The sequence below is a fragment of the Talpa occidentalis genome, unplaced genomic scaffold (assembly GCF_014898055.3).
Source record: "Talpa occidentalis isolate TD23 unplaced genomic scaffold, MPIMG_talOcc4v2.1 talOcc4.9, whole genome shotgun sequence".
Classification (NCBI taxonomy): domain Eukaryota; kingdom Metazoa; phylum Chordata; class Mammalia; order Eulipotyphla; family Talpidae; genus Talpa; species Talpa occidentalis.
Window position 1 is genome coordinate 92346043 of NW_023605305.1, and position 12461 is coordinate 92358503.

Genomic DNA, 12461 nt, shown 5'->3' on the forward strand with positions numbered 1-12461 from the left:
AAAAAGAAAAAGAAAGTGCTAGACACTCAATAATGGCAAATAGGACGGAATGTCTGATTTTAGTCCAAAAAAAAAAAAAAAGTGCTGTTGAAAAGGATAAAATTGTCCCACTGGCACCACAGCTGATCATTCTTACAAATTGGAATTGCAGTGATTCATTTTTGCCTGGCCTAAAATTAAGCCATCAAGGTAGGGAATTTTGCCTAAAACCCGAGCACACAGAGCAATGCCCTTCTACTTGGCCTCTTGGCCGAAACAGCCATCGGATTCTCTCTACATAATTCTCCATGTCTGAAAGTGCCAGGTCCAGGGCTCTGTGCTGGAAGAGGTCAGGCAAAGCAATGGTAAAAATCAGTCCCTCTGGGGCACAAGTCATGATTTTTCAAGGCTGTCCTGGTCACCTCATCATTATACGGGGCCTGCTCAGCCTGAGCCTCTCACCGGGACTGCCCTAGACCGGGTCCATTTTCACGTCCTTCTTTCTCATGGCCTAATTACAGCAGTGACTTGCAGACAGAGCTGTTCCCACCTCTGTGAGTGAGGAGCTGCCTACCCTTTGGTCTCTCCTGAACACTGTCCTCATTATACCATAAAATACTAGAATGGTTGGCCAGGGACAGCACGAACCTCCCATCACCTCAAGTTTAAGGCCATTTTTTCTTCCCCCAAAGAATCAATGATTCTGGGTTAGTTCATCTTTTCAACAGCTTCTAAATGGAGAATGTGCTCTCTTTAGATTGAATCAGGGTGGGGATGGTGATCAAACAGTGCATATTCTTGTCTGTCCCCTGCTGGGTCATTGGTGGTCATTTCTAAAGTCTCAGGATTCCTTGTTATTAAACCTAAATTTAGGCAAACTAAATGTCTCTCACCACAGCCCTCCACATCCTCACTCCTCAAAACATGGTTCCAAGCGACATTGGCATCACCTTGGAGCTTGTCACAAAAGCAGGTGCTCAGTCTTCCCCCCCCCAAAAAAACTGCAGATTCACAAGCTGCCTTTAATGTGACCCCAAGGTATTTTGCATTAAACTGTGGAAACAACTCTGGCAGCCACCAGGATTCATCAGCGTTTGCATGCCTGGTGAACACAATCTCCATGCCATCTCTGGTCTGAATTTGCCCCTCCTCTGTGATTTTTGAATTGCTATTTGAGGAAATGGAATAAATTCTGGCCATTTGAGTATTTGATCCTAAAAATCAACGCATGTGTCCCCTCCCCCTTTCCTTCCTCCAGTCCATGGTCCTCCTGCTTCAGAGTCAGCGTCAGTACATATTTGAGTACGACTCCTCTGACCGTCTCCACGCCGTCACCATGCCCAGTGTCGCCCGGCACAGCATGTCCACACATACCTCCATCGGCTACATCCGCAACATTTACAACCCACCCGAAAGCAATGCTTCCGTCATCTTTGACTATAGTGACGACGGGCGCATCCTAAAGACGTCCTTTCTGGGCACCGGGCGCCAGGTCTTCTACAAGTATGGGAAGCTGTCCAAGTTATCAGAGATTGTCTATGATAGTACCGCTGTCACTTTTGGGTATGATGAGACTACCGGTGTTTTGAAGATGGTCAACCTCCAAAGTGGGGGTTTCTCCTGCACCATCAGGTACCGGAAGATTGGCCCACTTGTGGACAAGCAGATCTACAGGTTCTCTGAAGAAGGCATGGTCAACGCCAGGTTTGACTACACCTATCATGACAACAGCTTCCGGATTGCCAGCATCAAGCCTGTCATCAGTGAAACCCCCCTTCCAGTGGACCTCTACCGCTATGACGAGATTTCCGGCAAGGTGGAGCACTTTGGCAAGTTTGGGGTCATCTATTATGACATCAACCAGATCATCACCACTGCCGTAATGACCCTCAGCAAACACTTTGACACCCACGGGCGGATCAAGGAAGTCCAGTACGAGATGTTCCGCTCCCTCATGTACTGGATGACAGTGCAGTATGACAGCATGGGAAGGGTGATCAAGAGGGAGCTGAAACTGGGGCCCTATGCCAACACCACGAAGTACACCTATGACTATGATGGGGACGGGCAGCTCCAGAGCGTGGCCGTCAATGACCGCCCAACATGGCGCTACAGCTATGACCTCAACGGGAACCTCCATTTGCTGAACCCTGGCAACAGCGTGCGCCTCATGCCCTTGCGCTACGACCTCCGGGACCGGATCACCAGACTCGGTGATGTGCAGTACAAAATTGACGATGATGGTTATCTGTGCCAGCGAGGGTCTGATATCTTTGAATATAACTCCAAGGGCCTCCTAACGAGAGCCTACAATAAGGCCAGTGGTTGGAGTGTCCAGTACCGCTACGATGGCGTGGGGCGGCGGGCTTCCTACAAGACCACCCTGGGCCACCACCTGCAGTATTTCTACTCTGACCTTCACAACCCGACTCGCATCACCCATGTCTACAATCACTCCAACTCAGAGATAACCTCACTGTACTATGACCTCCAAGGCCACCTCTTTGCCATGGAAAGCAGCAGTGGGGAGGAGTACTACGTTGCCTCAGATAACACCGGGACCCCCCTGGCTGTGTTCAGCATCAATGGTCTCATGATCAAACAGCTGCAGTACACAGCCTATGGGGAGATTTATTATGACTCCAACCCTGACTTCCAAATGGTCATTGGCTTCCATGGGGGACTCTATGACCCCCTGACCAAGCTGGTCCACTTCACTCAACGGGATTATGATGTACTGGCAGGACGATGGACCTCTCCAGACTATACCATGTGGAAAAACGTGGGCAAGGAGCCAGCTCCCTTCAACTTGTACATGTTCAAGAGCAACAATCCTCTCAGCAACGAGCTGGACTTGAAGAACTATGTGACAGGTGAGGACTTTGCCGCCTCCATTGGGCAGTGGTTCCCTGTGGGGTGGTTGTCCTGGGAGACTGTCAGCAACTTCAAAAGTTTACAGCTTAAAAGCTATAGATACCATAGTATTTAGTAGTACCATATCTAGAACAGATGCCATTTGTGACAGCAGCAAAGAGCAGTCACCAGGGCTATCTGGAGATGTCCTGACTATTTTCAAGTCCACTCAGTTGAAACAAATTTTACAATAGCCCTTCCTACCCCAATAGAGGGAAGCAACCTCATGAAGGAGAAACTCATGAGCCTCTCATGTCAGCAATACCTGGTTCCTATTCTCTTCCATTTGTAAGCCCAAGGACCTTGGGGCAAGTTATCCAATCTCTCTGAGCTGCCATGTCCATCTGTGTGAAAGGGTACTAATAAAACCATCCCAGAGAGTGATCATGAGAAGTAAATGAACTTATGTAGGTAGAGTCTAGTGCCTGGCACTTAGTGTATGTTCACAAAAATGGTGCCCACTGTGTTGTTATCATCATTATTGGTGAAGTGATGAGTAGTGTAGGTACCATGATGACTTCCTGACGCCCCTACCAGGCTGGTGAAATATAAATAAATAATGATAACGCAAAGCAGAATTAAGTGTGTGCTACCTTATAGGTGCCTGCTGTTATTTATTCAACAAGCATTTATAAAGTGGCACCACACTGGATTCTGGAGATAAAATGGTGAACAAGACAAACAACCTTCTCTCAAAGGCACATGCATGTTTATGTGTGTGTATGAATTCAGATTTGACACAGTGCAGAAAGGCCTCATATCAAATTGGGCCAAAAGGATAAAGAGGATCTGGGTCGGCAGTAATGAGGTGCTGGGATATAAAGAAAGACTATAAGCAAAAGTCAGAAGGACCAAGGAAGCTTGCAGAGGGATACAGACAGGACCAATGAGAGTACATCCTCTCCTTCCCCATAATAAGTGAGAAATTGGAGTTATAGGGCCCCTATCCATCCATCCACAAATATCTATCCTTGTGTCCATCCATACATCCATTCATCCATTCACTAGTATTCAACAAATATTTTCATTACCTATACTAAGTACTGGAAATGCAGTGTGGAGGTAGGAGCAAGATAAAGTCCCTGTCTCCAGAGAAGTAAGCAAAGAAAAAAGCATAGATAGGTAGATCAGTGCAAGGATACCAAATCCCAGCATGGAAGCCAGGCCATCTTACCTTTCCATGCACTGTGGAGGAACAACATTGGGGACCCTAAACCCAAGGACCCCAAGTTCTAGTCTTGGTCATGGCCCAGAGAGGCATCAAGCTCAAATCTTTCAGATCCTCAGGTGACCAGAGCTCATGTGTCCCTCCAAAGACAGGCCAGGCAGTAGCAGTTACCAGGAACATGGTGCTGCCCTTTATGTCCCACACTGCAGAGAGCCATAGGCGACCTTACAGGTGACCTTGTGGCCATGCAGCGCCTCAGAGACAAGTTGCAGACCCTCTAGAGTTGCACCCAGCATCTGCCTACAAGAGAAGCAGCCAGTACCTTCTAAGGCTAGGAGCTATGGTCAAGCAAGGGCCCTCCTGCGCTCCTCCTCCTGTACCTCATAGGGCCCTGCCATTCTCCTCTGCCCAGGCGTCATCTCTTACCTTGGCCTGACTATTGGCCCCCAGTTCAATGCAGATTCAAATTAAAGTACCTTTCAAGAAAACCTGTACATACCTATAAAGGTATATAGTTTCAGATAATGCTAAGTACTGTGAAAATAAAAGCAAATAAGGAGTAAGACAGAGAGCAATGGAAACTGTTTCCTTTACTAGGGTGCTCCCAGAGGCCTCTCTGAGGAAGTGGCATTTGAGTAGAAGTGGGAGAGAGAGGAAGTGTTTCAGACAGAGGAAACACAGGGATAGACTACATGTAGCTATAGAAGCCCACCTCCCCCAGATGATCATCCCAAATCCCGGCTTGGCATGCATTTCTTTAGGGCTGAATTGACCAGAGACAACTAAAAAGAAAACCCTTGGATGGGGCTCAGCAGGCACCCACAGCTGCCAAGGCCCAAAAAGAATCATTCACAGAACACAGTCAACCTCCCTGACCCCCTCAGCTACTTTCCTGGTTTTCCTGAAAAGGCCGGGAGAAAAAAAAAGCAGAGTTTTCCGAATAGCAAGATGGCTTTCCTCCTGCCAGTGCTTCATGGAGACTCAATAAATGGGAATCAAATCAAGTTGAACTAAGTCCAACAAAATTGAATCCAAAAACCATTTGAAAGAGTCTAAAATAAAAGGTAGTGTTAGAGCAGCAGCATGCACAGGGCTGATGTCTGCAGTGAAGCTGGGAGCAGGGGGACCTGCATAGAGAAGAGAGCCAGGCCAGGCGCAAGCCACACCCGCTGGAGATGAGCTGACCCCTGGGGAGGGGAGCCCATCAGAGAACACCGAGTCATCCTCTGCTACTGGAATGTTGGCTAATCCGCAAACCCCATCTAAATTAGTCTTAATTTGCCACTTAGGAGCCAAGCAGAGTGGTTGAACTTGCCGCTCACAATTTAAGCGGAAGAAGTAATTAAGACGTAGTGGGGAGGAACACAGACAACAGAACCTTCTCTCTCCCGGGCTCAAAAGAATCCTTGCTGTTTGGAGACAATGCTCTCTGAATGCAGGAGGCAGCTCCTGAGGCTGTGGGGAATTCTGTCCCCTCGCAGTCGTGCTGGCACAGAGGCCAGCAGCTGGACCGCCCATCAGGAGCTCACAGGCGCCAGACTAGAACAGAGGTGAAGCTGCATGGGGGTGAAGGGAACTAGAAGCAGTTCCTTCCCAACTTACGGGCTCCCTGCAAAGCAGCGCCCTTTACAATGTTTCTTTTTTTTCTTTTAAGGTGATGTATTGATGATTTATAATGTCTGTACTGAAAAGATCGTAGAGGAAAGGTAAAAGACAGATGGAGAGACAGTCTCCTCCCCAGCCCAACAACCAGCAGTGCTCAGTGTTTTTCCAAATGTAGCTTTCCAGGACATTCCTCAGTCCTAGACAAACCCAGACCTGTCCCTCAGGGCTGTTTCAAAGGAACTGAGTCCATCTCCAGACACCCTCTCTGGCCTCGCCCATCACTGGCTTTGTGACATGGACAGTGTCTTAACCTCTCTGTGCTGTCGTTTCTTCATCAGCAAAATGGTGATAATATCATCACTCACCCCATGGGGTTGTGAAAAGTAAATGAATGGTGATATATAAAGTGCCTAGCACAGCATGCAGGCTGACAAATGGTAGAACGTGTTTGTTATTTATAAGCAGCTGTGGAGATGGAGGGTTTGCAGATGAAGAGCAGAGATGCCACCTTGTCATCATTTCCTAGGCAAAGTGGGGAGGGGGTCGAGTGGGGAGGGCTGCCCAGATCCACCCTAAAACAGAAATGCTGCTCGGAGTGGTCCTGCTCTGGCAAACTTGAAACCCCAAAATTTTGAGACAAACGAACCCCTTAAAATTCACCTATCATGACTCAGATTTGCTCAACCCCCTTACCCTGCTGGGTGTTTGGGGTTGGACTCCAGGCCTACTTGAGCATCCTGGCAGATCATTCTCATGAGGTGTAATTTCTGCGAGAAGGAAGGTACAATCTCCTTCTCAGGTTCTACCCCCACTCATGTCTACACTTAACACCTAAGACACTGTGCTGACGGCATCTGCAGGCAGAACGTGTGCCTGGGAGGTAGCAACATAACGAAACCAAAACCGCAGTAAAGAATGTGAGAAGAGGCGAAAGATGTGGGGTGGGGGGCACCCCACCAGCTCCTGCCTCTCAACAGATTGTTTAGGGAGCCTGTTGCCAGGTGACACTGATGACATCCAAAGAAGGAGGGTGTTTATGCACTACAAGAAGTGCCTTCTCCAGAAGGGAGGAGACAAGCAGTTTGAATAAACATTTCACAATAGTCTAGACACAGAAACCAAGGCATGTGAGAAACCTGGAGGAGAGTGAGCAGAGGTAGCTGCCATGCACAGCTGCTGGTCACAGGAGTGGGTGTTACTGTCCCGGGTCTCAAAGGCAGAGGATCCTTAACACACCCTCTCCAGGAGGCCCAAGGAAGGGTCCTTGGAGAGAAGAGGTCAGAACCAGGGGCATCTTCTTAGGGCCAAGAGCTCTCCTGCCTTCTGGGAGTTCCCTTCCCAGCCTACAGGCTCCTGGTGTAGCTGGTATGATGTAAGGTGGGGTCCAGAGGAGGTCTGGGCAACAGGCAAACACAGCCAGGGAAATTCATTCTCTCTGCTCTTTTTATTCTCCCAAATATTCAGTAGAGGAGAAAGTCTCCACTTGGTGCTGGTGTGTATTTAGCACCTCATTAACACTTCTAATCTCCTTTTTTTTTAAGGGAGAGAGAAGGTCTAGGACTTCCTCAGTTTCAGGTAACAAAAGCCTGCTCTCATCTAATTGCATTGCTTTGTTTCTTCTAGTTTTAAGTTTACAGTTATTTTCAGTTAGCTTTGAGTGGGTATGCTTCCCCCTTTATAATAGTGACACAGTTTCTTTTACTTGAATGGAAAAGACTAATTTATTTTTGAAAAGAGATACTGATGCCAGGGTTACCTGAAAATGACAAAACACTGACTGGATGACAAAGTGACCCAAAGTAACACCCAAAGTTGGGGAGTCGGCTCTTGCTGGCACCCAGCACCTCTCCTGCACAAAAAGATGTTCTATAAATATGGGGTCACAGTTGGACCAAAGTCAGGCCTCTCTCCATGTGATGCCCACATGTTTAAGGTAATTTCAAACCCATAACCTTCAGTGACTCCTAAATGGGCTACTGCTAATATGTGCAGTTGCCAAGTCAGAGTCCACATCACAGCCCATACAACAGCCCAGGGCAGGAGGCAGTGGTACCTGTATATAATTATATCTGCATTTACAGCCACACACCACCACTTCAGAAGCACGTTCTCAGGCAGGTAGACAGTTCTGTCACACTTAAGTCACATAGTTTTTGTCACTTATTTTCAGTGTTCATTCATTCATTCCACACACTTATTAAGCCATGATTTTGTTCTAGGCATCGTTATAGGGCATAGGAAGATGAAAAAAAGTTTTGTTTTTTTTAACACCCTGACCTGGGGGAACTTATATTTTGAGAGAGACAAAGACAAACAGTAAATAGAATAGATTCACAAATGACACCAAATGTTAGATTGTGGTTTCTGTTTAGGGAAGAAGGTGGGGACAAGCAGAGTGAGGGACTCGGGATAAGCATTGGGGATGGGTGGATGGCTTTTAAATGCGATGGTTAGGTTACCCTTAGTGGTTCAACAACATCTGAACAAGACTTCAGAGAGAAATTTAGAGAAGCAGAAGATAGTTTTACAGAAGCATACTCCAGCAGAGGGATTGAGATGAGCGTGCACCTGGCATCTCAAAAAATAGTAGAGAGGCTGGAGCTGAATGAGCAAAAGAGAGACCAGGAGAAGATGAGGTCGGGGGATAGTGGGCGAGCATCCTCACAGACCATCAGAAGGATGCTGGGGAGCAGTGGGGGTCCTGGAGTGTCCTGAGCAGAGAAATGGCATGGTCTGCATGTTTAAAGATATGTTCTGGCTGCTGTGCTGCTGAGGAGTGTTGGGCACAGAGGTGGAGGAAGAAGGCCCCTGAGCAACTTGGTGAGTGATGACAGGGCCAGGCTGAGGTGGTAGAAATGGTGAGGAAGGGACACAGATTCTGGATCTATTTTTAAATTAAAAGGATTTAACCAAATGACCCAGCAAATCCATATTGAGTTCTGCAGTCATGCACCACTTAGCGATGGGGCTATGTTCTGAGAAATGTGTCAATCAGCAGTGTTGTCAGAGTGTAATTACACAAAATGAGACAGAGCGCCTGCCACACACCTAGGCTGCACGAGCTAGCCTATTGAAACCAGCACTGTGCATGCAGCGTGTCATCAACCAAAATGTCACTAAGCGACACCTGATTATATACGCAAGGGAATTAAAAACAGGTTTTCAAAGAAAATTCTGTATACAAGTGTTCACAGCAACATTAATCATAATAGGAAAAAAGTTAACAAGCCAACGTAAATATCCATTAACAGATGGATACCTAAACAAAATGTGGTCTAGCCAAACAATAGAATATTATTCAGCCATAAAAAAGGAATTAAGTACTGATCTGTGTGATGACATGGATGAACCTTTTAAACATTATCTCAGTAAAAGAAGTCAGACACGAGTGACCGCTGTCTGGTTGCAATTATATGAAGAGTCCAGAATAGGCAAATCCATGAAGAAAAAGGAAAGTAGTGGTTTTCAGGGCCTGAGGGGAGAAGAGAATGCAGAGTGACCGCGGATGGGTGGAAGGTTTCTTTTTGGGTGATGTGAAAGTTCTGCAATTAGATGGTGTTGATAGCTGTACAGCACTGTGAATATACTAGGAATCACCGAATTCTGCACTTTAAAATGGTTAAAATGGTGAACTTATATATATCTTACCTCAATTAAAAAAAATAAAGGATTTAGCAGTGAATTAGATATGGGGAGTGAGAAAAAGAGGCCAAGGATAGCAGCTGGAGAAGAATGCAGTTGCCATCACCCGAGGTAAAGACCGTGGGGGGAGCAGGCGTAGGAGGGACGGTCAGGAGCACATTTGGCTATGTAAATTTGAAATGTAGTTAGAAACAGTAACTTAGGGCTCAAGGTGAGACGCAAGATGGAGATGGAAGTTTTGGAGTCAGCATCAGCATGTAGATGGTATTTAGGGCCTGAGGCTGGGTCAACCCGTCACGTTTGTGATAGATATAGTGTAGAACTTGTTCATGGGTTTGAAAGACCAGGAAGATGAGGAGCAATCAAAAAAAAAAAAAAAAAGGATGAGGAGAAGCTATTCAAGTGTAGTCAAAGGGAAGTAAGGTTTTTGTCAAGAAAAAAGAAAGACTTTAATAGCGTTCCATTTGTCCACTGCTCTGACAGAGCAAAGATGAGGAGCACTTTCCACACTGGGCCTAGCAACACCGAGCTCATTCCCCACCTTGGCAAAACTTGTTTTACTGGAATAGTCAGGGAGCTAAGGCCTGATTCAAAGGGGAAGGGAGAAGGACAATGGGAGACAGTGAATCTGGAGGATTTTTTGAGTTTGAGAATTTTTTGTAAAAGGGGGCGAGAAATGGATGGTAGCTAAAGCAGAAATAGGCAAGAGAGAATAAAGCTAAGGTCAAGATTTAATGGCAAGTTTGGATGCTGAGTGGAATTGGAAATAAATTAAGGACATGGGGAGAGCGTGGCGGGAGTGGCATTCATGAGTGGGCAACAAAAGATGTGACCTAGTACCCACCAGCTCACCTGTAATAACAAGAGGAAGATGGGGAATATGTACAGATGCTGATAAATGCAATGAAGGTTTGGGGAAGCTCCCTCTTGGCACAGAATTTTTGTCCAGAGAATAGGAAGCAAGGTCAGCTGCCAGGGCGAAGCAGGGCAAGCAGGTGTCGGAGGTTTTAGAAGAGATGTGAAGTCACCAGGTGACTCGGAGAGCGGCTGAATGGAAGAAAGAGACGTAGTCCAGTGGCCAGGCAGCAGGAAGGCATGATTGAGGTTCACAGTCAGGAACTTAAAGTGACACCAGTGAGCGGGGTTCTGTTCTTTTCTCCAGCCACGGTCAGCTGGACAGGCACCAACATGGAATGGCAAAGGCCTGGATTTAACCAAACGTATGGTTTCACCGAGCAAGAGTGATGAAGTGAGAATGGATCTGAGAATCTACACCAGGGAGAGATTGTAAATAATTGGCGCAGAGAGTGTGCCAGGCCAGCAAGAGAGAGACTAAGTTGCTGAAGGACAGAGAAAAGAAGTTTAGGATGGATTGAAGGTCTAGAGAGAGGACGGGATCAGAGGAATAGGTATGAAGTACGAGGAGTGAGCTAAAAAGGTGAGGCAAAGAGCGATGTTATGAAATTGAGATAATGGAGGGAACAGAACTGCTGGTGGTGACAAGGCCCAGAGGATGAGTGTGAGTGAGTGGGATAGAAGAAGGTCAAGGACTAAGAAGCCAGGAGACTGGAAGGACTGTCTGTGTACTGAAATCACTAGGAATTAATTCAGGGACAGAGATAGCATGAAAGCGGAACAGAAGCCAAAATCTTAGACCAATGCAGGCGAGAGGCCCAGGGGTCAGTAAGGACAGCAACAGGGAGTCCCAGCACTGTAGCAGCAGCAAGGAGACCAGTGACCATGAGGGAGAGAGGATTTCATTTAGACTCAGAAGGGAAGAGGTGGGAGACATGGGGGCTTTGCTGATGACCGGTGTGAATTCCAGAGGATTCAATGGAGCTGTTTCTGGAGTTGGGGAGAAGAGTAGGTGCAGTGGGAAAGGGAACCTGAACGTGATGTTAGGGTGCCACCCTAAGATAAACAAGGATACTACATATAATGAGGTGAGACCTACTGGACTCCCTGCCAGTGGTGTGGGTGAGGCTGTGTGTTGTGGATGAACGTCGGGAATGCTCTATCCACTCTCTGTGGAAGGGGCAAGGTAGTCTGGGGGAAAGAGTCTACTCTGAGAGCCTGTGGACCGCTCTGTGGAGGGGAGAACCCATGGGTCTGGGGTACAATTCCCAAAGCAAAGCACTCAATCTGGACCCCTGGGCGCTGGGACAGACTAATTCTGAGCAGACTTATTTTTGGTCTTTCTATGAAAAGTAGACACCTGGAGCCAAGACCGTGCATTCCTCAGAACCCCCTGTCCATACTGAGCCAACCTCAGTGCAACACCCCGCCCAGATGTCCTGCACAGTGGTCATCATCACTCCAGCTTCTAATACAGTGACTGACCTTAAACAGTTGCCAAATGAAGCAGCTCATAATACAGAGCAGTCTGGGTGCCAGCACTGTGATAAGTCCTTTATGTGAATTTTCTCCTTCAAGTCACACAACAACCCAGTGAGATTAGTACAGTTATCCAATTAACATCCAAGGAACTGAGGTGGAGAGAGGGCTAGGGTTGCCCAGAGCCACACAGTGAGGGGATCAGAAGCCAGAGACATACTACTCCAGCCTTCTGAATCACCACAAGGCAGCTGGCTGTCAGGTGACAGTTTGCAAGGATGTCTACATTTCCGTGAACCCTGTAACAAAGCTCTGGGTTTGTCCCTGGGGACCTTCATAAGCTTTTGCCTCCCTTTCTCCTGTTGGATCCCATGCCCCACCACCCAAACGGTTTTGTTCTCTCTCCAAGATCCTCTACCCATTTCCATCCATCATGATTTCAGAAATCTTTATGTCTGTTTCCACCATAGATGTGAAAAGCTGGCTTGTGATGTTTGGATTTCAGCTTAGCAACATAATTCCTGGTTTCCCAAGAGCCAAAATGTATTTCGTGCCTCCTCCCTATGAATTGTCAGAGAGTCAAGCAAGTGAGAATGGACAGGTAAGTGGAGGTTCCTGCCAAGAATCCAAGTGATTGTCATTATTCCCTTTTGCAAACAGAAAGCACCTAGGAGCCAAAGTCATGTCGGAAGAGGAAGAAAACATCAGGGCTGGGTATAAAAGGTGCAAGAAATGTGGTGGCTTCCTGGGAACGTGAATGCCAATGTTGTCCCTGTTTTGGGGTACAGCACATACTTCTTCCCAGCCTCAATTACAACCT

At 47.1% G+C, this 12461-nt stretch overlaps 1 protein-coding gene and 1 long non-coding RNA gene across 8 annotated transcripts in view; one reads left to right on the top strand and one right to left on the bottom strand.

Moving 5' to 3' along the window:
- TENM2 (teneurin transmembrane protein 2) overlaps window positions 1-12461 on the top strand; it is a 3493894-nt gene that overhangs the window by 3477911 nt on the left and 3522 nt on the right. For all 7 annotated transcript variants that reach the window (XM_054691588.1, XM_054691585.1, XM_054691584.1 and 4 more), the window contains 2 exons: window positions 1238-2852; window positions 12112-12242. In XM_054691588.1, coding sequence (XP_054547563.1) covers window positions 1238-2852; window positions 12112-12242 — 1746 coding nt within the window. The remainder of the gene's footprint in view (window positions 1-1237; window positions 2853-12111; window positions 12243-12461) is intronic.
- LOC119236695 (uncharacterized) overlaps window positions 1-12461 on the bottom strand; it is a 44833-nt gene that overhangs the window by 17085 nt on the left and 15287 nt on the right. The gene's annotated exons all lie outside the window — the stretch shown is intronic.